Here is a 27,548-nt window from a genome sequence, read left to right as displayed (position 1 = left end):
GGGATTATAAATTTCACATCAGGAAAGTATAAATATAAAAAGGTAAATATAAGTGGTTAGATTATAATATTGATTTGGCTAGTCATTTTCATGCGTAAAGCAATATAATCACTTATATAAGCTCAAATTAAAATGAATTAAATTGTAATTTTTTCAACACTCTCTCTAAATTTAATATGATATCAGAGAGCCTGTGGTTATGGGTTTCAGAAGCCCATAAGACTGTATAATTAGGCCTGTATTAGGTTAAAATTATCAAGTGACAACTATGTGGTTTCATTTAAGGGGGAGTGTTGGGATTATAAATTCCACATTAAGAAAGTATAAACATAAAAAGGTAAATATAAGTGTTAGATTGTAACATTGATTTAACTAGTTATTTTAATGTGTAAAATAATTTAATCACTTATATCAGTCCAAATTAAAATGAATTATAAATTGAATATTTGTTATAAGCATATAGTAAAATTAAGCATTAAGAAAAAAAAAAAAACTACTGTGTTCTTTTCTTCTTTTAACAATGTAGCAAGGATTTGTTTAATGATGGCACAGGGAGGTTGGCAAAATTATAAGAACCAGTTGTAGCATAAGTACAAATATCAAACTTCATCAGTTCCATGGCCAATCTTTCTTTCTAAGAACCTGAGCCACGCCTGCTATACATTTCCCAGCACTAAAACAATCCATTTATCATAATCGCCTCATTGAACGCATCCCTAGTTCCCCGACTTTAAACAACCATTTCTCACTTGCCTCCACAGCTTAACCAATCTTTAATTTCTTCATCTTTTCTTACCATTCTTCTTCTTCCTTTTAGCTGGAAATTTCATTTACTTAATTACCTATGAATAGCCATGGAATCCTTGCTAACATCATTCATCTCGCCAATCTGGGACGTAATCAAAGGCTTGTGGAATTGCATTCCCAGTCGTGTAGGCTACTTCTCCGATCTCCAAAGCAATGTTGACTCCTTGAAACAAGGAAAAAAGCGATTGCTGATGTTGAAGGAAGAAGTAGAGGCGAGGGTCACTCGTGAGGAGAACCAGCTTAAGCAGCGTACCTACAAAGTAAGGGATTGGCTCAGCAGAGTAGAATGCATTCTAAAGAGCGTGGATGAAATCACCGATGAAGGTGAAGAAGAAATTAAGAAAAAATGCATCAGATGTTTCTTCCCCAAGAATTTCTGCTCATACCAGGAAGTGGGAAAGAAAGTACGCTCAGAGCTCGAAGCTCTGACCCAACTGATAAATGAAGGACATTTTGATGCTGTGACCGAGATAAAGCCTCATGATCCAGTGGATGAAAGGCCTACAGAAAGGATCATTGGCTTGGAGTCCGAGTTCAATCAAGTTTGGAAATGCATGGAAGACCGAAGTGTTCGGACTATTGGAATATATGGATTGGGAGGTGTAGGTAAGACCACCCTCTTGAAGAAAGTTAACAACCACTTCCTGGAAACAAGCCATAGTTTCGATGCAGTCATTTGGGTTGTAGTGTCTAAGCAAGTAAATATGGAAAGAATTCAGGAAGCTATTTGCAATAAATTAGCTATTCCTGATGAGTTATGGAGAAACAGAAATGAAGAAGACAGGACTGGAGTGATCCTGAAATTCCTAACTGCTAAAAATTTTGTTCTGTTACTAGATGATTTGTGGGATCATTTAGATCTCTTAAGAATCGGGATTCCTCCACTGGATAGAACGAGTGGTTCCAAAGTGGTTTTCACAACCCGATCACAAGAAGTGTGCGGCTTTATGAAAGCTGACAAGAGCATTAAAGTAGAATGCTTGGTGCCAGAAGAAGCCCTGCAGTTATTTCAAATGAAACTGAGTCAGGGCACGCTAAATGCTCATCGAGATATACCGAAGCTTGCTGTGATGCTTGCTGAATGCTGTCAAGGGTTGCCACTGGCTCTCATCACTGTCGGACGAGCTATGGCTAGTCGGAGAAATCTCAAAGATTGGAAGCACGCACTTAAAATGTTGCAAAGTTATCCATCGGAGTTTTCAGGTATGGCGAAAGATGTCTTTCCTATTCTCAAGTTCAGCTATGATAGCTTGAGTAATGATACGCTTAGATCATGTTTCCTATATTGTTCCTTATTCCCAGAGGACTACAATATTGGGAAAGATGAACTTACTGAACTCTGGATAAGGGAAGGGTTCTTGCACAACTTTAATGATATATATGATGCAAGAAATGAAGGAGAATACATTATTGGAAGTTTAAAGCATGCAGGTCTATTGGAGGAAGGTCCCACACCAGAAGACTATGTTAGGATGCATGATGTGATCCGTGATATGGCCTTGTGGATAGCTTCTAACCATGAGATTAAAATTGCAGTTGTTGAAGATGCTGCTTCCATTAAAACACATGGGTTTGAGGAATGGAAGGAAGTGAAAAGGTTAACTTTGTGGGGGAAGAGTTTCAAAGATTTAAATGAAACACAGCATTTTCCCTGCCTCCTGACTTTTCTTGTTAGGGACACGAAGCTGATTAGTTTCCCCAGTGGATTCTTTCAGCATATGCGTGTCTTGAACATTCTGGACTTGTCAAGAAATTGGAACTTGAGCGAGTTACCAACCGGGATTAGTGTACTGACGAATTTGCAGCACCTCAATCTATCATATACTCGCATAAATTCGCTGCCACATGAGGTTCAATATTTGAGAAATCTGAAGAGTTTAATAATGGATTATACATATAAGCTCGCATATATCCCAAGAGAAGTGATATCAAGTCTTTCGTTATTGCAAGTGTTCAGCAAGATGCAAGAAGTACATAATAAACTCTTTGATGAACGTGGCTTGTTAGAGGAGTTAGAGCGTTTGAAAGACATGGAGGACATGAGTGTGGCTTTAACTAGCCTTGATTCCGTCGAGAAATTTTTTTGTAGCCCCAAGTTAGAAAGCTGCATTAGAAGACTTTGGGTAAGTATGTGCAAGGATTTGACCTCGTTTCAGATATCATCTTTAAGAAGAGGAGCGAAGCATCTTGAAAGACTTGAAATATACAGGTGTCCGCTGCTGAAGGAGTTCATAGTCCACTCGGATGAGAGTGAGATGATTCAGGGATGTGTGCCTACAAATATTGGTATGGGGCAGGAATCCTTTCAAGAGCTTCGTTATCTAAAGGTTGATAAATGTCCAGGAATAAAAGATTTGACATGGGTCATATATGCGCCAAACCTCCAAACAATTATCTTAGATGCTTGTTCCTCGATTGTTGAAATAATAGCAGATGACAAACTCAACAGATGGCGAGCAGAAATTAAAGAGAATCCAGAAGTTTTCCCCAATTTGGCTACATTGATCTTGATCAGGTTACCCAAGCTAAAGAGCATTTGCCAGCAGACCTTGGGTTTTCCTTCCCTCAAAATTCTTAAAGTAGTGGACTGTCCAAGTTTGAAAAAGCTCCCTTTTGATTCCAACTCTGCCAAAAACACTTTACAAGCGATAGAAGCAGCGGAAGATTGGTGGAACTCGTTGCAGTGGGAGGAGGATGCTAAGATTGCTTTCGCTTCAAGATTTCGTCGCTGCATTTCACAGGTACCTTAATTACAGCTCTTGTTGCCAATAATGTTTTGTTTTGTTTTTTTTTTTTATTGAATTGATTGTCTTAAACTCTAATCAGTAATTAATGTAAAACAAAAGGGCAGCATGAATAATTAATGCAAAATAGAATATGAGAAATTCATTCATCTATTACTTTCTTTATAGGATGAAATTGAAGTAGCAAAAATGGAGGCGATTAAACTGATTCCAGAGCTGATTCCAGAGCTAACGGCCGCGGTGAGCAATGATTTTAATAGCATCAAATTAATTTTTTCTCCCTTGTGTTTAATTAGAGGAAAGCATGAGTCCTACTTACCGTGGGTTTTAACTCAAGCCCTCCAATGAATTATGCTTTTCATAAATATTTATTTATATTTAAAAATATCATAAAACTAAGTTATTATATTTTAAAAACATTAAATGCTTACTTTATTTTCATCCCTATTAAATAATTTTCAGCTTATACAATTAAATAATCATTTAAAAAGCAACAATAATCTTATTTAGTGCAGAATTTTGAACAATAATGGAACTCCCATTGCTTATATATGTTTTTTTTTTATTAAATTTTATAATTTTTAATATTATTAATTGAAGTTTATTGTTTTATATACATGCTCACAGCATATGGATTTAGAGTCGAAAAATGCGAACGCTCAGAAGATCACTAACGAGGTTAGCCATTTGACTTATTTTTTCCTTTATATAATGGAAATTATAAGAGTAATTTCATCCTAATTCTTAGCTTTTTATATAGAAAAACATAAATTCCTCCTAATTAAAGCATTTATTAAGCATAATTTGGCAGGTAAACTATGCTCTTGTGTGAGCTTTCAATAAACATCCATCTTTTTTTTTTTAATTTCAGATCATATGCCGTGTGACAACATCATATATATATATAAAATTAATTTCAATGAAAATTTCAACTTAAAACTTTATAATTTTGAAAACGATTCTGAAGTAAAACTTATTAATTTATATATTAAATTTTAAACAGCATATAGTTACTTTCTCCTCTTTCTCTTTGTATAGAAAACAAGGGAATTAACGTCTGTTATGATGAAAAAGATGCCTGAGCTTTTGATGCAAGTGACGGATCAGGTCAGTAATTCAAGAATATGATCTTTTTGTAGGAAATCGCATTCTCCATGCTATTTCACCTCTTTTTTTTTTAACTTTCAACATTTGGAGTGTTTGAAAAAATTAATCCAATAAAAAATATTTTTTCTAATTAAATCAAAAATAAAATATTTTTAAAATAATGACTTCGTTTTTAAATGTGAAAGTCATTCATTTTTTGAAATTTGATAAAATTATTAGAATGCAAAGAAATATATATATATATATATATATATATATATATATATATATATATACTCATTATTTCACTAAGCACTATTATTGATTCTTCACAATTATGTGGGATTCACTATTCATATTATAAGAGATGAGTTATTTTTATGTGAGAGAGGAAACATTATTTTTTAGTTCTCTTGATGTACCTAATAATTAGCCGTCATGAGCCACTGTAGATAACAGCTGCTGCTATTAGCCATGCACCATAATTTACTTTTTTAACCACCCAAAATAGTAAAATTCAAATACTTTTATAATATTATAATTAAATTAAAAGAAAATTAACATTTTTTGGTGCATTTAAAACATTAAAAAATAATTTCTCTTAATTTTTGAAGCATTATAACAACAGAAAATAAGTTTTGATTTATTTCTGTTCATATTAGTCGAACAAGTTTTGATTTGCAGTTTGCTTTTCTATAGGAATTCATGCTAAGAAGTCCAGAAATGATAGATGTAATGAAAGAACTGCCAGAACTTATGATAGAGAGTGGGAAAATAGTGAGCAATTTGAGCAATATACGTTGTATTTATATAGAAAAATTTGTTACATTAATATCGTCAATATATACACACACACACATATATATATATTGTCTACAGGTAGGAGCGGGACAGGAATCAAGAGATAAAGACATTCAACAGCTTTTAAAAGGTTTAATTATGAATGCTGTCACAGAGTTGATGGTGAGCACACATATATCTTTGCTCTTTCCAGATACCCGATCCTTAGCTTGAAATCGCGGCTAAATTTCTGGTTACCTATATTTGTTTGTCCTTAGGGAAAAGAAAAAGATATTCCACAAGAGAAAACAGAACTGTAGAAGAAAATGGAAATGATGGCAAGGGAAGGGATTGTTGGCGGAAATAGTGGCGAGCAAAGGTGTAAAACAAGATGTTCAAACATTTTCCCTTGAGCATAGATACTGATTTTTAAACGTGGGGTTGATTATTATTGCAGTTAAATTTCTGGAATAGGCGTCCATGCATGTGAGAACTTGGATCTCGTGTGGAAAGAGCAGGAGAAATATTGTTCATGTGCAAACTTGAATTTCAAAAAATCAATCAATTAATGCATTAATTAACTCATTGCTAGCTACCTATTAATGTATTTCAAAACATAAAATTAAACATTTATTAATTATTCTATTTTCTTGTTTATTTTGAATGCTTTAACAAATTATTTTTCATTTTATGTCAGTAGGTGGATTGTTAGATTCTTTTCATTTTATTGGAGATAGAGATCTTTTTAATAATTAGCTTTTTGAAGGTTTAGATTTTAGAATAATTTTAAGGATGGCTTAATTAATTAACTTTATATTATATTTGGGTAGAGTTTTAGATTTATTAAATTCAAAAAGAGTATTGAATATATTTATCTATAAAGTGCAAGCTTGATCAAATTTTGCTTAAAAGTTATAACTAATTAAAAGAAAGTGTGGGACTATTGACACTCATGAATGGGGAATTTGTGTTTGTAAGCATACCCATGATGCGACCACCTTTACATTTACTTTTGTTTTTGCCAATTGGCTGCTTTAACACAAGCGAGTATAAGAGCCACAAAATCAGATATAGGAAGTAAATTGGACAACAATTTAAACCAACAAATTCTTCCTACTTGTGTGATCCTATGAAGAACAACAATTAAGTATATATACAGCAATCACAAACACCATAAATAATTCTCAATAAAAAATCTCAACACAATTCAAAAAAATTAACAAAAGATAGCAGAGTATTGTAGAGAATTCACCAAAACACAGTTGCTGTCCGTCCAAATTGACCACTTTCTGGTTGTCAAAACCCGATCTCACTGTTCAAATTAAAGAACAATATGTCTCTACTGTGCCCACCAAAATTTAGCTAGAATGATGAAACAGGTCTGTGCTGGAAATCAATGAAAAATAGCAGCCATTCAAGTAACCCAAAAACAGAAGAAACAAAGCTCCAAACAAGATCTCCACCATGAAGAACCAGATGTGAAGATGCTGCAAACCAAATTTGATCTTGATCCAACGGTAAACAAGTTCCCAAAACGAAGAAATGTGAACTGTCCTCCTTGAAAATTTCTGCAGAAAATTCTGCAGAATGCTCTCTTGGTTTTTCTCACTTCTCTTCTCTGGTTTTTGGGCAGTCAAAATGAGAATTGTGACTGTGTAAATTAGTGCAGCAGAAGACAATAATATATGTAGCCTATGGGCTCTGCACATAGGAGGGACCCAAGCCCAACAATTCTAACACTATCTCTTCAGAATTTGGATTTATGACAACATTATGGATCCAAGGCCTGCTATGGCCAAGTTTCAAGGCAGCTTGGAGCTCATGTTGAAGTAGTTTGTAATTTAAATCATGCTTTATGCAGCACGAGCGATGGGAATGCAATTTTCAACATTGAACAAGAAGTTTGGGACAGGGATTCAAAGTGTTTCAGCTCTATATATTCGTCAATAATATATATAAGCAAAATTGATTATGTAGACTATTCCTTCTTGCTAATTCTATTAGTACTTCCATAACAAATGCTGACTGCAGTTTCAGCTGTGCAAAACAAATTGTTGTAAATAATTATATGTCATTATTTGTGGCTAAAATTAGGACATCAAAAATACTGATAAAAAAATTTGGACATCAAAAATTTAATTGATCCAACTTAAACATTGAAGTATAAAGAAAGATTGAAACTAATGCGACCCTCAACTTACTATTTTACATATCTCTTCTTAGGCTCCCGTTTAGTATTAAAAAATAATTAAAAGTATACTTCATATATTTAACTCATGAAGGCATATATAAATATAACAAAGAATTGAATTCGAATTGGACTGCCGACGTTTTGGCTAAACAGGGCCTGCATCGTTCGGATGACTTTGTTGCTTAGTTGTAGCTTGAGGTGCATGCTACTGGGTAGATTATTATCTACTGTGCTGTGCATTTTCTTTGTGCAATATAGCTTGGGGTCTTATCCTGCTAAGTTAGCTGCTATTGCTTTGTATTTCTTCTGCTAGGATAAATCTTTGCTGTGTCTTTTGCTATATTCAGGTTGCTTATATGCTGGTTTGGTTTGTTGATTTTGGTCTTTATATTGTGATTTTCCAAATTTTTTCACTTAGTATGTTGTTGTTTAGATTGAATACTTTCGGGTGATCTATTGTTTGAGTTTTAGGTGATAACGTTTTTCTGAATTTAATAAAAATTATTTGTTCATGAAAAACAAAAACAAAGAATTGAATTGCCCGAAAGAGAGTAACTTATTGAATATCTCCATTGCTACACTCAAGGGATGGATGAATAAATTAAGGTTAAAGAAATGAATAAGAGAAAATTGATCTTGTGCTCCACTCAAGGGATAATTAATTTTCTCCCTAATTTTTTTTTAAAATTTTATTTTCCTTTTCATTTATATTTTAAATGGTTCTAGGAAGTTATCCTTTCCTTTTTCATTTATAGAATACAATAAAAAATGATTGATCCTTCCCCTTATGCTCACCTTTAGCCTGTGAAAGCATGTTATACCCATAAACCAAGGCATATTGTTGATGGGGCAGAGATGGATTCTGTTGTTGACGCCATTCATAAAGGTACCGATTTCGATCAGTGCCTTAACGAAAGCTTTTGATTAACCAAGGCCAGATAAAAAATTTATCAATTTGAGCATCCTATAAGTGTTTCCATCTTAAGGGGCTAACTCATTATTAATGTGTCAATTATGGGTCTCGTTTGAGGCTTCTGTTCACCCGTTGTTCTTGTTTTCTTAGCGTGATCTCCAATTTTTTATGGGGATTATCCAAAATATGTGAGTGTTTGAAATTAGGGGTGAGCTGAATTAAGTTTAAACAAAATAATTGAATCGAATTAAAAATTTAGTTATTAGTCTAATTAAAATATTGAAAAAAAAGAAAAAAAATTAGTAATATACCATGAATATAATTAATATTGTTATAATATCATAATTGATAATTATATAAAAATGTTATAATTTTTAAATAATTAATATAATTATATTTTCAATGTTATAATTAATAAACATATAAAATATTAATTTTAATTAAATCTAAAAATATATTAATGTTAATTGATCTTATCAAAATGTAAAAAAATAATAAAAAAATTTCAAAAATTCTTAAAAAAAACGATAAATAAAAATAATAAACAAAAATTTTAACATAGATATATATAGAATATATAGATAAATAGAGTGGCCATAATAGTTGAAATATAATGAGATTGAGTTAAATAATCATTAAAGTTGATATAAGAAGAGAATGCAGACCTATCAAGATCATGATCGATCGACTTGTCTACAATGAGTAGTTAGGTCAAGGGAAAAGGAGATCGTACGAGACTGCAAAGACCTCCCCTCAAGTTCCTTCACTAATTTAAGATACAAACTCCTTTAACTTCCTCTAAAGGTTTTTAATTCATCAACATCACAAGCAACACCAATTCACTTCCTATCTTCATTCTTTTCCCATGGTTTACATATTGGCAAACTTGGTATTTTAATTAAGATTGCCAATGTTGAGCCAACCCAAATTGACATGTTAATATATTTTTGTCTTCTTCATTTTGGTTAATTGGCAATGGCAAATACTGACATGGACATCCCCGTAGGCGATTTGTTTGCTGATAGTGATGGCGAAGAGAAACTATTCTCCTTCAAGGTGGGATTGGCACAACTAATGCTTCGATCAGGGGGTGGAGTCGTTGTTGAGGTGACCAATACAGAAGAGGCAACAATTGCAGAGGAAGCTGGGGCTGCTTGCTGCGTTGTTAGTGGAAGGCTCATGCTTGATTTACCTATCGTCAGGAAAATCAAGCGGGCTGTCTCAATTCCTGTCATGGTTAGAATCCGTGCTGGTCATTTCGTTGAAGCCTGGATTCTGGAAGCAATTGGCGTAGATTTCGTGGATGAGAGTGAACTTCTCGGAAATGCTTTTAGCAGAAACTACATCAATAAGCATTATTTTCGTGCACCATTTGCTTGTGGGTGCAAAAATCTGGAAGAAGCATTAGCAAGAATCGTGGAAGGTGCAGCCATAATTTGGATCCAGGGGGAGGAATCTTCGTTGGAAGGGACAGCTGAGAATGTGAGGTCAATAATGCAAACAACAACCGACTTAGCACGAGCCAACGAAGACGAGGTTTCTGCATTTGCAGAGGAGATGGAGGTGTCTTATGATCTCGTAGCACAAATAAAGGAAATGGGTAAGCTTCCAGTAGTTCAAATTGCGATGGGAGGCATTGAGAGTCCTGCTGATGCAGCGCTGATGATGCAATTGGGTTGCGATGGGGTGTGTGTGAGATCAAAATTTTTTCAATACCCAGATTCCTATTTATGGAACCCATTTAGGCGACTTCGAGCAATAGTTGAGGCTGTTAAGCACTATAACAATCCACTTGTGTTAGCGGAATGCATTAACTGGATGATGAAGAATGAGGATGATGAAGATGATGATAATGAAGATTTAACCTGATTCATGTCTCTCTGAGTTAGGGAAAATTTCTAGGCTTGTGAAAAGAAAATTTCCATCTTTAAATCCGATTGTGAACGAGAAGAATCAAATCCAATCTGAAAATATTCAAAATATTTGTGTATGATTGATTTAACAATTAATCTATATTCTCTAATAATTGTTTCAGTTCCTAATCAATAAAAATTTAACGCATTGAATTCTCACGTAATTATTATGATTGATTTTTTTAAAATATTTTTTTAATTTTTATTTTAAATATGAATATTGATAAAAAAATAAATAAATAAATTGAATCAAAATTTTGTAGGATTTTAGTTCCATTGGTATGGATTTTAATTGAATTTTATGAATTAAACAAAACTATTTATTTGGTCACACGTGTGCACATGTTTAAACATTTTAGATTATTTTGAAAATTATTTAAAATAATTTTACTTTTTATTATATTTTAATTATTCATATTTATTAATTCAACTTAATTTTTAACACAGGAAAAAGAAAAACAAATTAGCATTAATTAGATTGTGTTAGTTATGATTTGAAAAAAAATTATAAAACAATTAATAGTAGTTTATTTTTTACATGGAATTTTTTTATGTAATTTTTTACTATTAAATTTTTGTTAAAAAATATATAAAAAAAAAGACTAATTGGAAAAACATGCACATAAGAAATATTGAGTTATATCAATGAATTTTAACTTAATAATATTGATATCATTTTTAGGATTGTGAGTTCTCAAGTTTAAGCCTCTGTCGAAATTAATTATATAAAAAAAGAAAAAATATTAAACTTTTTTCAAGAGTGCATAGAGAAATATAAATGGATACGTAAAAAAAGATATTGAGTTTTTTTTTATCATTTTTATTATTATGTTTTAAATATTAAAAAAAAATTAAAAGTTATGTATTAATTAGTGATAATAATAATAAAATTAATGAATTTTATTTAATATATAAAAATTAATTATTAAAATAAGATATATTAAAAATTTATATTAAGTGTGCAACTTATCACACTCACATGGCTAAGAAAATATATATGTGACAATCTCGTGTGTGTGTATATATATATATATATATATATATATATATATATATGATTCTGATAAAAGAATTAAAATGGTAAAATAAATTTAATTTGATATTGTTCTGGTCAATTTGACACAATTCTTCAATTTTTACTCGAACAGTGGACAACGTACTCATGACCGATGAAGTAGCCTCAGCGTTGCCCTTCATGGCATTCAAACTCCTCAGCCAAAGGCCAGAAGGCTACAGTCTACAGAGGGGGTGAGCATTACTAGGTTGAAATTGAATAAATCAAATTTAATTGTCTTAATTTATTAATTTAATTTGATTTTTAAAATAATTTATTTGGTTTTCTATTATAAAAATTTAAGTTATTTTGGTTCGGTTGGATTTTAAAGAGAAAAAAATTGATTAAACTGAACTGAATTAAATAATTTTATTGATTTTTGAATTGATTTATTTTTATAGGGAATTTATGAATTATATATAATTTTACATATATAAATTATTTAATTTTATTGATTAATAGTTATTAGGTTTAAATTAATGTCAAAATTAGACCAAATAACTGGAAAATTAAGTCTAAATTAAAAAATCAATAAAAAATCAAAACCGATCAATTTGAACTGAACCGAAATAGAGCAGTTCAGTTCGATTCGATTTTTCATCTATTTTAGTTCGATTCAATTTCTAAAATATATAATTCAATTTTCATGATTTAATTTAGTTCAATTCGATTCAATTCGATTTAAACCAAATGCTCACCCCTAAAAGCACATCTTCAAGGCAAAACTTGCCTTCAGAGGCTTTAAACGTCAATGGCCTATAAAATGGCCAATGGCCTCTAGTCTTTTCTCTCGGACCTTAATTCATGGGACTGTCCACTCAGATTACGTATAATTCATAACTCAAATTAAAGTTGAGCTAACTCTAGCCTCTCATTTAGTATCATAATTAAAGCAAGAGACAAATAACAAAAGAATTCAACGAAAAGGAAATCTCAAATTAAAATAAGAAAAGTAAAGACAAGAGAATAATGTTGCGTGGGAACATTTTTTTTTCAATTAAATTATGAATGTTACATACAAAATTAATATATATATATATACTAAATAAAAATTTTAGACGAGGATGTAATCTATATGATTAATAAAACGGATGAACTGTTGTATTATGTAATCATAAGATTTCTAATGATCCTAAGATCTTAATAAAGTGAAGTAAGTTATATAAAAATATGATTAGATCAATTATGTTGTATGAAAGTGAATGTTGAACATCTAATTAAGGTATAATATACCCACACGATAATGAGTGTGACAGAAATGCGGATGTTAACCTGTAAAATGATAATGAATAAGATTAAAATGATCATATTCGTAAAAAATGCATGTAGCACATGTTAAATATAAAAATTTGAGAAAAAGTCGATTAGTCATTGTCCAATGTAGAGAATAAAACACCTTTAGTAGACGTATGAAAATATGGAAGAAAGTAGTATTAAAGAATTTACAAGCCTTGGATGTTGATGCGAACTTGGTGTCTAACAAAACTCTATATAACTAACTCCAACTAATTTGAATTAAAAATCTATCTAAACAAAAACTTTGATCTTGTATTAAAGAATAAATCTTCTTTCAATCATTTACATCAATGGCAAAAATAGTCTAAATGATAATAATGACATATATAAACTTAGATTTTCAAGTTGTTTCTGAAATACATATTGGGAAATAATTTTAATACTAGATTGAGCAAATCTAATTACTGTTAGCTTTTTGCAGCAATGCGCAAGATTCATATGAAAAGAGAAGATTTCCCTGCTGGTTGAGGCTTAACGAAAAGCTTTTGAAATTCAGTCAAGTGATACCTTGCTACTTCCCTTCTTCTACTCCTCCACTAAATTTAATGTATAAACTCATATTTTAACATTTTGTCATGGCAACACCCTATTCATTCTTTTCCCTTAGCTTACATATTCGCAATCTTGGTGTATAAAGATGATCAAGTTGAGCCAATTCCCAAACACATTCATTTTTCTCTACATCTTGCTTAATTTTCTTGCAGTTCAATGTCTGATATTGAAATTGATGTCCCAATAGGTGACAGCTTTAGTGATAATTATGGTGAAGAGAATCTCCTCTCTGCGAAGGTGGGATTCGCGCAACTAATGCTTCTCTCAGGAGGAAGAGTCATTGTTGAGGTCACCAATGCAGAGGAAGCGAAAATTGCAGAGGAAGGAGGAGCTGCTTGCTGTGTTGTTCACCAAGGAAAGCGCATGCCTGATTTATCTATCGTCAGGAAAATCAAGCAAGCAGTGTCAATTCCTGTCATGGTGAGAATTCGAGTTGGTCATTTTGTTGAAGCCTGGATTCTTGAAGCAATAGGCGTGGATTACATCGATGAGAGTGAACTTATGGGTTATGCAGCTAACAATAACTACATCAGTAAGCAATATTTTCGAGTACCATTTGGTTGCAGGTGCAAGAATCTGAAAGAAGCATTAGCAAGGATTAAGGAAGGTGCAGCCATAATTTGGATCCACGGAGAGGAAGGATCTTCGTTGGGTGGGACAGTGGAGAATGTGAAGTCAATAATGCAAACAACATCGAACTTGAAACACTGCAACGAAGACGAGGTTTCTACATTTGCAAAGGAGATGGACGCATCTGATGATCTGGTAGCACAAATCAGGGATATGGGTAAGCTTCCAGTTGTCCAAATTGCAATGGGAGGTGTTGAGACTCCTGCTGATGCAGCACTGATGATGCATTTGGGTTGTGATGGGGTGTGTATTAGATCAGAAATCTTTGAATTCGAACATGCCTACAGTTGGAATCCATCTAAGAGACTTCCAGCAATAGTTAAAGCTGTTAACCACTATAACAATCCACGGGTTTTAGCAGAGTGCAGTAATACGGAGGAGGCTGATGATGATACTGACGATTTGGTCTGATTCTGATGCATCTCTGCGGTCTGCTCCTCTCTACTTAACCTTTGGAAAAATATCCAGGCTTGTGAAGAGGAAATTCTCTATCTTTACCAGATTGCTTGCTGTTACAGATATAATATACAATATGTTGATGTGTTAGATCACATATATATACATAAGATTAAATGTGGAGAATCAAATCCAGTCTCCTCTTCCTTGACAAGTATAGAATAAGGTTCCGGACTCCCGTCCTCATTTCTTAATGATAATAATAATAATTTTCAAAGGGATGTGATGAGAGTCAGGAAAGGAGTTACCTTAGAACCTGACAGGCCTCCAATAGGGGAGGCAAGAAAACAAATCCTGTTAACTGAAGTAAATATTCATATTCCTTGTTCCTTAGATATCAATTAATGTCAAAAATTAATGTTAAAATGCAAACACAGATTTGAACCTGCCGCAATACCTTGACAATGATATTTGAGTTTTAGTTACTAAAAGATATTGACATGACATTTTCTTTGTGGGCACAACATATATGGAGAGTGAAATTTGAATATATTAACAAGTTGCCTAGATTCCAGACCCCAGCCCATACTCATTCTCATTGCATTTTGATTTTCAGTAGATATATATCCAACCTAAGCTATACTGTGCTTATCATGGTGGCCCAGTGATGTTATTAAAATTTAAAACCTTCTTTGTTCACTTTTTCTTGACATGGAATTGTGATCGAAAGCATAGCCATTAGGGTTTGAAACCGATGGTTCTGGTTCAACTACATAGAATTAGGATCAGATTGTATGGTCTCTTTCAATTATGATTTCAATTTTGTTTTAGTTTAATTCCAATTTCAATTTATCCAATTTTGATCAAATTCAATAGTTAAAAATTTTTTCAAAGTATTTTTTTATTTTTTTAAAAGAAAAAATTATAAATTTTGTCCAAAACTGAAATCGATTTTAGACAAATTGATTTTATGTCAAGATTAGTTTTGATCAAATCGATTTTAAGTAGTTTCGATTCAATTTTGATTTTGAATTGAATCAATTTGATTTTAATTCTAAATTGAAGTGTGGCTAGGTCTATATGCCATCCATGCCAGATACCTAGAATCATACTAGACCTACTACCCAATTTCTCAGCACTACCACTGTCACAATCATTGCATCAGGCCCACTAAATCCGTCAACAACATTTGCAGAATTTTTTTTTATATTTTTTTAATTTCAGTTTAGGATATCCTCTACGGCAGTGGCCTAATTCCTCCTATCACCTTAATGCTTATTTGATATTGCATTCGAAGGCACAAAATTACTTTTATAGATAAAAGCATTAATTTATATGCTTTTAAAAAAAATAGTTTGAAAAAAATTATTTTATTATTTTAATATTTTTATGAATAAATTTTATTAAATTTAATTTTAAATTATTTTTTAATACTCCCTAATTAATATATTTAAAAAAATAATTTTCTCAATAACAATTTTAACAGCAATACCAAACAGGCCTTTAAACTTATATTTTATTCGAAGATTTCTCTATTGACTTTACTTGCCAAACCCTCTCACTTAGATCTTTCTTTATTATGTGCTCTCACTTAGATCTTTCTTTATTATGTGAAAAATCTCCTTTTTAACTATTTCAATTTTAATAAATTACTAATATCATTTAATGAAATATTATCTTTTTCATATAATAGAGTATCAACAAATTCTCACATAAGGATGGCAATAAACATAACGCAATTAAACATAACGCAATTAAAGTATGGTCTTTATCATCAATGGCAATATTTATATTTTTCAAATTTATAATGATTGAATTAAATTTAAATGTTCTTTAATGGGCGTACCTCTCTAATTTTGAAATTTAAATTCTTTTCTTCATGTAAAAATGGTTTGTCAACAATTTTATAGAATATCCTCCTCTAATTTTTTCCACATTGTCGTTTCCTCATCAATAATCTCTCGCATTACATTATTGGGGAAATGATAGTCTTTGATAGTTATGAGTTTTGAAATCCTTCATAGTCGCCTGTATAAATTGAACTCAAAGGCTTTCTCATTTAAATCAATCTATACACCTTTGCACCTTTGAAAAATTATCAATGATTACCTTCCATAAACTTAGTAGAATTCGTGAAGATTTTATTTTAATCTTTTACAAATTTAAACTTGATCCTTCATTAAATTTTTCTGCTTCATATTTCGTTAAAGATGATGTCATTGATAACCCTGGATTGTATGCACACAACACACTTTGATATTAGTTTGTTAAAATAAAGGCATAAATTTAAAGCACATACAATCACAATATAGGAAAAAAATAGATATACAAAATTTATGTGATTTGACTATGAAATCTATGTTTATGAGCAAAAAGTTCCATTAAAATAAAAATAACAAATTAAAATCTCTCTAAACTATTGAAACCTTAATTTAGTTGATTTACCAAATTTCATACTCTATTATAATAGGCAAAATTTACAACAACTATACTGATTCATGTTGTGAAATACAAAATATTTAATTCAAATCATATAGCATAAATTTTTTGTCACATCGAATTACTCCCTCCATCTATTGTTATCCTTCGTATTTTTATAAGTTATTTTATTCATAATTATCTGTTATTTAGAGAAAATCAATGAGTATTAATTTTTTTTTTCAATTTTACTTTTATTTCTATTAAGCACAATAATTATTTTCATAATTCTTAAAAATTAATCTTATCACTCTCTCTCTCTTAATTAAATGAGATAAAAAGTAATTTAGTCAAAATAAAAAGTATTTTATTATAATTTAAATAATTTAATTATTTTTTTAATTATCATATAAAAATTTTAAACATTAAATAAAAATATATGGACGCTGTATAATTCAGATATATAAAAAAAATTTATATATATCCAAATGCAAGCCACACGTGATTCTTTTCTCCTTTCACATGATTAAGAAGGATTCCAAAAAATCACGTCAGATAGTTACACATATCCACTTTGATAGGACGTTAAAGGCTTCCATGTGGCAGATAACAATAACTATATTTCTCATAGATGGACAGTTCATGACTGTTAGAGACGAGGAAGGGGCCTTTCCACCCTCCTTCACCGCCCGTAATAAATTGGGGCAGATGAGGGGACATTGGATAGAATATCCATTTTGTGTACTTATTTTGATGCAATTGACAGATCGTCCTTGTGCTTGTTCAAACGCATAGCCCAGAAATGAATGCACCACCTTCACAAGAGATGTCATATTATGATCATGTCAAGAAACGCCATGAAAACAAAGGCTGCCTTTATGCCTTGTCAGTATATTTCTAACTTCGTCCTCTTTTCTTCTCCTTTTACTCTTCTAGAGTGGTCCTTTTTTACTGTATAGATATTGAAATGGCTTTTTGTTGTATATCTTATGCAGTTTGTTCACTCTGTGCTGCTGCTGTTGCTGCTACGAGGCCTGCGAGTGCTGTGTGGAGTGCTGCTGCTGCGCTGCTTGAAGAAATGGTTGAACTGGGAAAGAAAAAGGAAGGTTTCTTTGTTTAATTATTATCATTCGTGAATTGATATTGAAGAATTCCTCTCAAAAGCTGAAAATTGTCCAGTCATAAGTTATTCTACTTTTATTAATGTAAAGTTCTTTGTTTGTTAGATTTCATCTGTTTGAGATAGTTTGTGCTCCTTGCATTGTTGATGTTACGTTTGCAAGAAATAAGATCTTTTTTGGGTGATAGTGCTCCTTTGCACTGATTTGTGTCAAAAGAAGATCTGCCCCTTTGATGGACAGAATCTGCTTTAGTTTTCTGGTCAAGCTCTTTTTCCCTGCCTCTTTTTGAGCCCAAAGAGAATGTAAAAAATAAAAATAAAAATAAAAATAAAATGATAAATGGATCAATAAGATAGGAGTTGGGTTGTGTAGAACTTTTTGTGTTAATCAAATACACTTCTACAACAAATATAAGCAATACTTCACCACCCACTGGTTTTAAAGCAAACCCATTTTAGAATCTGTGCGACTTCTTAGTGTTTAAAGACTAATAAAACAATACAAGCAACTTTGTTGTTTCCACCCACCAGAGCAAATTGAAAAATCAAGAGACTGAACTAGAGATACAATTTCAGTTCAAATGAGGGGAAAAGATTCCCATGTCTCCTATATAGCCGTTTTTTGAGCATGCTAAAAACAGAATGATTGGAAGATATAATCACAAGTCATTAAAACATTTACAAACCAAAATCTGGATGGACTCCCAGAAGAAAGAAATAATCCTTTGGTTAATAGCTTTGAAGATTGTCCTTGGAAGCAACTTCTTTGAATTGGTGGAGTAGCCACTCTTCCAAGAATCACAGAATCGTCTTCCCCTATACAACTGCTGTTCACTTGATCATTTTTCCCTCTTGCCTCTCTCTACTGTCCTTCGCCTCTCACCTCTCTGTCATTGTATGCTGTCGCATTGCCAGGGGGAGGAGAAAGTGGCTCTAGTTTCGACTGGTTCTGGGTGAGGAAATGGAAATGGCATCAATATTCTATACATGTACCGGCTTTGTTTCACGGGGATGGAGAAATGATCCAAGGTGCAGCCACAGAACATTAGTTTTGCCTTTGAGTGCACAGATGGGATTATGGGTTCCCTCAAATAATTCTTCTTACTAGAAAGCTTTCCCTTTCCGCACCCTGCAGCGGACATTTTTTTGTTTTAATGATATTTTATTTTTAATATATGTAATTCATATGACAAAACCTCTTACATTAATTCAAAGAAATCAAAATTGGGCCTTCAAGGTGACATTCCATGTGAAATTGTAATCGCCTAATCACCAAGAATGGGATTCCTCCCTTCGTCAATTTCGAAGAGGAGAACGTTCTCTGGATCTGACCCACTTGGCCGCTCGGCATAAAGGGTGGGAAGGTAAGCCCTGTGTGCTGGCAAGTAACGGGAAACAAAATCTTTAACCTGCAACCGAAAGATGAAAATGCTTCAGTACAGAAACAAATTTGCATTAAGCAAGGCCAAAACATTGTAGCATGTTGATAAAATGTCATTGATAGATAAGCACCCTCGTCGTCAGTCATCCCAGGTTTGCCTGCCTACCTCATGGCAATCTCTGCCTTCAAAACCCACAACTTTGGTCAGAGGCTAAGCTTTGGATAGTATTTAATAGTTACTCTGAAGTTTATATCATATCGACCTGTAAATGCCACTGGTAGACACAACTGGAATCCTGAATCTTGATGACTATCCATGCATTTATAAACTTGTCCCATGCATCATAATAGGCTTCAAGATTCTTATTCACAGTCTCCAGCTTCAAAATAAACATAAACTTGATAACAGAATCCCATAAGAGAAAAATTAATCTGAAGGAGAAACTTCAGATAAATAATTTTTAAGAGTTCCAACTTGTGGTCCACAGCTCCGACAACTTCTATTGGGAGAGGTTTAAAACCAAGCATCCAGCCTTCAAAAAGAACTACCTAAAGATCATAAAAAAAATGCATATATAATTGTAAATAGAGGGGAAACGGATATGTACTAGATATTCTCTGTGATATAAAAGTAAAGCCAAATATAATCCTATTGATATTGGGTACAGCCTGCAGATCCAATTTTTCGCATCTACCTACATGACATTATGGTGATGCTAAAAAACATCTATTTGACATAACCAGGATCATGCATATGCTATTTCCTTTGTTTGGAACAGCAAAAAGCTCATGCTGATTGCTGACCTAAACTAAATGTACCTATTTTTGCCGGCGACAAATTGAAGATTTTCTTACTGTCAATGGACCTTCAACCTCTGGCCACATTGAAGGATCAGCTCTGTCACCCCTCCCACTGTATGCAGACTGCAAGGAAGAGTAACTTTCATTTGAAGCTCTGATCCAAATTACTGAGAAATGAGGAAAAAAATACTAAATATGTGCTTACTTATCATATCGAGGTAGCTTCATCTTCATACCAGAAAACTTGAGATGAAAATCAAGTCAAAACAATACGAGCATAAAAAGCAAAGGAAGATAATAGAAAAAAATCCTTACCTTGTTTTGTCAATTTTCTTGGAGCTGTTAGGCTTTCAATGGAGAATGAAAGATCATGGCTCCCAGCATTTCCTCAGAACTGGAACACATGAAACTATAAAGGAAATAAAAACAAATTTATTTTCTTTCACCTTAGTTTTCTGCTGCATTAAAAATATCTTGTAATTTCTTTTATTTATCAAATTTTAAATCAAGTGTTGATGTGATTGCCACATCTAAAAGCGCATTTCCTGGATTTTCTTCTCTCAGTTTAGCCTGCAATTGATCTAAATTTGTATCAGCAACTGCAAAATAAATAAATAAAATAAAATAAGCAGATGCCAAAAACTACAGAAAAATATCACCTGGCCCTCTGCTGTCAAACAAAAATAATCTATTGATAATGTTGCAGACTTACTGAGAGGAGAAGATATACTCACAACATTTTTAACAATTATAGTTTCACAAATAACAATTGCTAAATTACTCGTGGATGCAGTATTAAGTCATAGTATTCACCTGCCAGTTTTCTCCTTTTTTTTTTTTTAAAGAGATAATCAAGAGCAAAGACATTAGCAGTCTTCCACAACCTTGTGGTGCACTAAAACCAATCTACAAATAAGCCACATATCAGTATCATGAGGTTAAAAGAACTGCATCAAATAGCATTAATTTGTGCATGGTGGCATAATTCAATATAAAGGATTAATGCAGGGACTTGGATGAGAATAGAAAGTCACTAAAAAAAATTTACATATTTACCACTAAAGGAGGTATATCTTCTCCATCTTTAAACTGGGACATATACTTTGAAATCTTGTCTTCACACCACAAAAACACTGGTATATAATAGTGATAAAACCTTGCTTTTTGAGGTTCTGTAAGGTGCAATTCATTGAGTTGAAACAATCGGCATAAGTGCAAACCATATGATAACCACTAGTCAATGGAGTCAGCGATCACATCAGAGGTCAAGCCTAACTTGCTTTTGAGAGAAGCTGAACAGATAAATTCGTAAAGATCTAGCACAGAAGAAACTTGTGCAGGTGTTGTGGGAAACACTGTATGTAACTGGTCCTGATCCTTGTATTGGAAGTTGAGTTTTGGTGCCTGGGACTGTCTTGGATCCATGAATGTTCATTGACTGCTCACCGCATTAGAAAGAAACATTACATGATATTATTTATCCAAGATGTACCCAGTCAAAATATTAGCAAAGAAAAGAAAACACAATCCATTTTCACAAGAAGCTGATTAATTCTGCATTATAAATTGATAACAAATGTTTGTAGCACTAGAGTCTCACCATTCAAATACGTATACAACTAGATACACCAACAGTATCTAGTATGGTATTGCCAAAATTCTGCTTCTATTTCCTCTTACTATCATCAGGGATTGCAAAGAAAAGAATTGGCATGGAAACTAATTAACTAAATTTTACTGCTAGTAACAGAAAAAACAGTGACGTTATCCGTTTTCCAACTTTAATCTTCTACATTAATGCTACATTTTGTCTCAACAACCACATATTCAGGTAAGAACCAAAATCAATCATTCCTTAATTATCAAAGAGATCTTCACTTATATTATTACATGTAATCAATCCAATTGAGATTACCAACTCGTTTTAAAACTGTTGGGAATATAGTGTAAAATTTCCACATGGGATGAGTGAGTGAAAGAATTGTAAGTGAGAATGGCCCATAGACTCGTATTGGCTCCAGGTGCTTTAGCTCCCCAAATCTCTAACAAGTTGTATCAGAGTTAATTGATTCCCGTGATGCTCTGACACGTGGATGAAAAAGTTAAGTGACTCCTAGCAGGCCTAATAGAGCAAGAATGCACTCTTCTGGAGAAGAGCATATCGATAAAGTGAGAACTATCTGTACGCATGATAGATCTGGCATGGCTCTTAGAGTTGGAGTAGGTTTGGGAAGGACCCATAAATTAATAATCTTGCTAATTTTAAACAACACACCAATATTGCTGTTAAGTTTAATTTCGCACAAAATCCAATAGTTCAGAGTCCATATGATATCCCTTTCACTTTTTTCGGCAAGGGAGAAAAAGAGGGTTAAATACATAAGAAAACAGGCCATCAATGACACTATCAGATAAAAAATTTCATAGATACGAATGAAATATACAAAACTAAGCGAAAGGTAAGAAATTTATCTGGTATTGAGGAATGGGTAAGGATTTGAGAGAGCTTCGAAGACGGGCATTTGAATTGGATTTCGTATTTGGGTTGTGTGAAGAAAGAAGAAAGAGCAGGGAAATGATGAGAACAAGGCAAGGACTGTAAATTAAAATTGTGATTATTATTAGTATTATTATTAAAAATATGATTATTAAAATAATAAGCATTATAAGATAAGTATTTGGGCTGCAGCGACGAAATACTGAGAGCCGCCATTCCCGGTCTCAACTAAGCTGCCTGCAATTCTGCAACACAAGTGTTATTAAATCTGTCCGGAGGAGGTTAGCGTATGAATTGGGTGAATGGGTTAATAATTCAATATATATATAAATTAATTAAATATAATATTTAAAATAAATAAATAAAATTAATTAAAATTTTTATTATTTAAAATAAAATTTTAATATTAATTAAGTTATATTTAATAAATTTAATAATATTTTTAAACTTTATATAAAAGTATTAAGTAATATAATGTATAATTTTTTTAATATTTATGAAATATTAAATATATATTAAAAAATAAATATATTAAAATAAAAAATAACAATCAAGTTAGCTCGATTAATTTTTATTTTAAAGATTTTTTATGAGATTTTGAATTCAATTTTTTATTTCAATACTAAAAAACAGAAAAAAATTTATTAAATAATTGAACTGGTCGGGTTAATCGAGTCACACTAGTTTATCGGTTCAATTATTGGATTAGTTGGGTCATGTTCGATTACTTCCTTATCTGATTCAATTACAAAATCAAACCAATTTGAGAGCCTAACTGGCCAATGCCACCGTGTTTAATAACTATGCTGCAATTGAACTGCCTAAAAAATTTCCCACGTGGCATAGTGCTATTGAAATTACCATACTCAAATTCCAATCAAATTAATATTTTCAAAATTAAAATCTATTCTAAAAATAATTATAATTTATTATAAACTACCTTAGTCCCTCAAATCTCATTATTATTACTAAAAAATATTTAAATTTATTTAATTTTGCATACTTTAATTAATAATTTGTATAAAACATTATTTTTTTATTAATAATTTTATAAAATATTTAAATTTTATTTTATTTAAAATAAAAAATATAAAATTTACAAATATTATTATAAAAATATATATTTTATATTTAATTAAATATTTATATAAATAATTAAAATAATAAATACATAACATACAAAATCCAAATCCAACTCCAACTCATCATTGATATGGTGTCACTTGCCATCACACAAAACACATTACAACCATGAAATTGGAAATAGCAACACAATCCTGGAAGCTGAAGCATAATCTATTCTAATCTAATAGAACAAACAGAAAATTCTCCATAATATGACCAGTTGCATTACTAATCTCTAACAAGTAAACTCATGAGTGAACTCCAATCCCGACAAAAAAAAAAAAAAAAAATTCCAACCAACAAGTCATGCATATGATATAAAAGGGTTAGGAAATGCAACAACTTAAATTTTATAAACATATCATATATATGCTTCACTTGAATCTTATGAAAAATGGACATAAATATCACAATTTAGTCTAATTTCAAGAACACTCTTCTGATAACCACAATTCAAGAAAATAGCAGCTCCTCAACCAAACCAAATTCGAGGATTTCCAGATGGTAAAATTTATTACCTATTCAGAAAAACTTTAACCCAAAGTGATCTTACCCATGGCCTAATATTGGTAGGAAATGCAGTTCCATTCCTAAGCAATAGTAATCAACAGATCCGGCAGTCAATGTTGGAAGGACTTCACACCACACTTTACACTCCTCATTGTAATCGTCAAGTAAGATTGAAGCGCTCTAATTACGGTCGTGAGGTTTACAGATTAGGTCGCCAAGTGTGGGTGGAAATTGCCAGCCATGATGGATTGGTTGAAGGGCTGCAACTTGATTGTTGGGCAGTAATGTCTGAACAGGAGGATCATATGACCTTCCTCATTCAAGTGGTAACTAATTAGTTTCTAACACTTTTTCAATATTATGCTAAGTTGACATTTAATTTTTTTTTTTTTAATTTCATCTGTAATTAGCTTGCTCATTTGATGCTTAATTAACTAGGTTGATGCAGAAACTGATGAAGACAATCATGTAGTTAGATACGTTGATGCAGAAAGAAATGAGGATGATTGAAGGTGATCATAATTAACTTAGGGAGGCAGCCATGATTTTCAAGAACAACATTTATTTTCTTGGGTTTATGTTACTAGTAGTGATGTTGCCGTGAGCTTCTTTGATCAGTCTTTGTGCTAAATCAGTTTGTAACACACAGAAGAAAGAAAGTGAGGTAGGCGGCTTAATGGCCGACCACTCTAACGCTCAAGTTAGAGAGATTAGTTTTTTAGAGGATATGAAGAGGTAGAGATTTGACAGAGTTTCAGTGATGTAGAAAGCATATCCTGGTGGTTGCTCTTTGTGTATCCAGAGTTTCAGCTATATCAAATAGTATTTTGTTCAAATCATATGGTTGCTCTTTGTGTATCCGGCCAGTAGCTTGATGGGTCACCTGAACATTTTCAGTTAGTTGATTTGAATTGATTCTGACCCTAATAGTCTAATACCAATTGAAAGCTAGTTAACATTTTCTGTAACAATAACTCAGAACGTAAATCTAACAAGTTTAACAAACAAAACAACAAAATAAGCTCTAATTGTGCAACAATAGACAAGAAACCATTCTAAAGGACTAAAATTGAGCTACAACCTGAGAAGAGTTACAAAGATGAAAACAAAATTAATTCAGCTGGGCCAATGCTGCCAAAGTTATATACAGCTAATAATGTATAACCAAAGAACTTACCTTCAGAATAATGTTTCAAGCAGTTTTGGAGAAGACAGAGCTGCCACAGTTTTGATCTGCAATAAGAACACAACCTCATTAGGAAACTGAAAGATATCACACAATGAACAATATGCATTTACCATGGAATCTGATATATTTTTATTTAAGAATAATAAATCAAGAACAACATTTGACGCTCAAATAATGAAGGCTTATCAGAACTGCAATTAAAAGCAATCGCTTCAGCAGTATTCTATGATTGTTTATACCTTTTGCTGCCTATACTTCATGCCTATAGCACTAAGAGGACACGCCAGCGCGGAGCCAAGGGGGCACTGGGCCTCTTGAAATTTTTTAAAATTCCAGGGATATATATGTAATTTTACAAATCGCTAAAAGCCTCTTAGTTTTCATCCATTTTATTCTCCTTCCATAAGATTTTCAAAACTACATCGGTATCTCAGTTTGAGTTTTCAATTTGGGAATTTAATTTTCATAATGTATTTGTGTATTTGAGTTTGGGTTTTCAGTCACCAAGCTAATTGGGTATTTAATTTTCATAATGCATTGTGATTTTCATAATGATAATTAGGTATCACCTCACCTGACCTCCATTAGATTCTATTTTATTGGTTTTGCAGCTCAGCTTAGCGTTATTAATGTTATCTGTTGCTTGGATTTTTCATACAATTTTTCAATTTATTTGTAGAAACTTTGCTGTTTTCTAGGTTTCCTGTATAGGGGATCAGTTTTTATTTCATAAGACTTGAACCAAGAAGTAAAATGAGAGGGAGATTAATGTTGATATTTTAGGTAATATCTTTTATTAAGTTGTGGCCCTATTATGAGTTTTTAAGAATTATTTATATAATAATAAATATTATAAAGCTGAGCTTTGAAATAGATTAACACATTTTTGCTAAGTGGCATCTAATATGGAGAAAATAAATTCTCCACTTATTTGTATTCTAAGCCTCATTTTCTTGCTCCTTCAATGTTTTTAACATTATTACAGCTTCTCCTTCTGGTCTTCCATCTCATTCAAATTCCATATTGTATTACAATAATAAAATGTCTATTTATTGCCATGAAGGTATCTTTTTGCAATAAATTTCACTTCATGTCTCATATTATGATCACTTCTATGTCCATCTAATATGGAGAAGTACGTTTCTTCCCTATAAACGTGTGATTAATTGTCCAGATGGGCAATGCCTTCTATTAGGGAAGGAAGCTGTTGAGCTTGAATCTCTGAAGATATTATTATTGATGGGGGTTTCAACAACAATATCTTGCTTTTTATTATGAGCACCCCAAAAGCAAGTGAATGCTAATTCTCATGAATTGTGCAATGGGTGCTCAAATGCAAATGAAGTTAAATTCAATAAGATTTTAAAGAGCATATGGGGGAATGATCCTCTGTTATTGGGATCTTACAGTTAAATAGCAGTTTGATCAAGTGGAGATGATATGGATTCATTAGCAGAGTCATTGCCAGCAAAGATTGGTAATCGTGAGTCTGCTGGGTGTCCTCCGCTTCAAATTCTATTTGCAGGGGAGGCAACACGTAGAACCACTATTCTCATATATACATTTATATATATGAAAATGGGTGAAATTTATCTATATAAATATAATAAAGCTAGTCTCCAAAATAAATTCACTTAAAAGGTGACAAGTGACACTTTATTAGATTTTTTTTTTCATTTATTAATTTTACCCTATCTTTTATTATCACTATTTAATACAACTTTTTAGTTTTTAATTAATATTGAACATTTTTATTTATTTTTATTATTAATAACAATTAATAAGTATATATTAAATAAAATTTATTAGCCTTAATATTACTACTAATTAAAATGTGGCTTTTTTTTAATACTTAACATAAAATTTTAAATAAAATTAATATCTATATTTATATTTATGAATTATAATTGAAAAAGTACATTTTTATCATTAATAATAATTAATTTCTAATATATATATATATTAAATTAAATAAAATTCATTAATAATAATAATAAATTTGTATATTTTTATATTAATTATAATTAATATGTATATATTAAATAAAATTTATTAGTTTGCTCAAATACAAGGTTCAATGGCTAGCTAGTAATAGCATTCATAGGTTGCTCTTTTGTGCAGCAGTTCAAGGGCTTAGAATATATA

General features: G+C 31.9%; 4 protein-coding genes and 1 long non-coding RNA gene across 5 annotated transcripts; 4 read left to right on the top strand and 1 right to left on the bottom strand.

Moving 5' to 3' along the window:
- The first annotated feature begins 553 nt into the window (after positions 1-553).
- LOC110631995 (disease resistance protein SUMM2-like) lies at positions 554-5,907 on the top strand. The gene is made up of 5 exons (XM_058148047.1): positions 554-3,548; positions 3,720-3,791; positions 4,179-4,229; positions 4,590-4,658; positions 5,875-5,907. Exons 1-5 carry the CDS (start codon positions 855-857, stop codon positions 5,905-5,907), a joined length of 2,919 nt encoding a protein of 972 aa, XP_058004030.1. The 5' UTR covers positions 554-854.
- A 3,377-nt stretch (positions 5,908-9,284) lies between these two features.
- On the top strand, positions 9,285-10,566 carry LOC110632009 (pyridoxal 5'-phosphate synthase-like subunit PDX1.2). Its single transcript, XM_021780090.2, has one exon. The coding sequence runs from the start codon at positions 9,497-9,499 to the stop codon at positions 10,388-10,390; it is 894 nt and encodes a 297-aa protein (XP_021635782.2). The 5' UTR covers positions 9,285-9,496; the 3' UTR covers positions 10,391-10,566.
- A 2,926-nt stretch (positions 10,567-13,492) lies between these two features.
- On the top strand, positions 13,493-14,377 carry LOC110631994 (uncharacterized). Its single transcript, XM_058148046.1, has one exon. The coding sequence runs from the start codon at positions 13,493-13,495 to the stop codon at positions 14,375-14,377; it is 885 nt and encodes a 294-aa protein (XP_058004029.1).
- A 3,032-nt stretch (positions 14,378-17,409) lies between these two features.
- On the top strand, positions 17,410-18,165 carry LOC110632007 (uncharacterized). The gene is made up of 2 exons (XR_002490606.2): positions 17,410-17,665; positions 17,776-18,165. It is a non-coding gene; the product is annotated as an uncharacterized LOC110632007 (long non-coding RNA).
- Positions 18,166-19,165: 1,000 nt separating this feature from the next.
- Positions 19,166-21,507, bottom strand: LOC110652118 (D-glycerate 3-kinase, chloroplastic-like). Its single transcript, XM_058148045.1, has 8 exons — positions 21,363-21,507; positions 21,139-21,254; positions 20,967-20,988; positions 20,795-20,854; positions 20,608-20,681; positions 20,137-20,205; positions 19,545-19,661; positions 19,166-19,309 (listed from the first exon to the last, which is right to left on the bottom strand). Exons 1-8 carry the CDS (start codon positions 21,505-21,507, stop codon positions 19,166-19,168), a joined length of 747 nt encoding a protein of 248 aa, XP_058004028.1.
- Between the last annotated feature and the right edge of the window lie 6,041 nt (positions 21,508-27,548).

Source organism: Hevea brasiliensis, chromosome 6 (genome assembly GCF_030052815.1).
Source record: "Hevea brasiliensis isolate MT/VB/25A 57/8 chromosome 6, ASM3005281v1, whole genome shotgun sequence".
In the NCBI taxonomy this organism is placed as follows: Eukaryota; Viridiplantae; Streptophyta; class Magnoliopsida; order Malpighiales; family Euphorbiaceae; genus Hevea; species Hevea brasiliensis.
The sequence above is the reverse complement of the archived record's forward strand: the minus strand, read 5'-3'. Positions and strand labels throughout refer to the sequence as shown.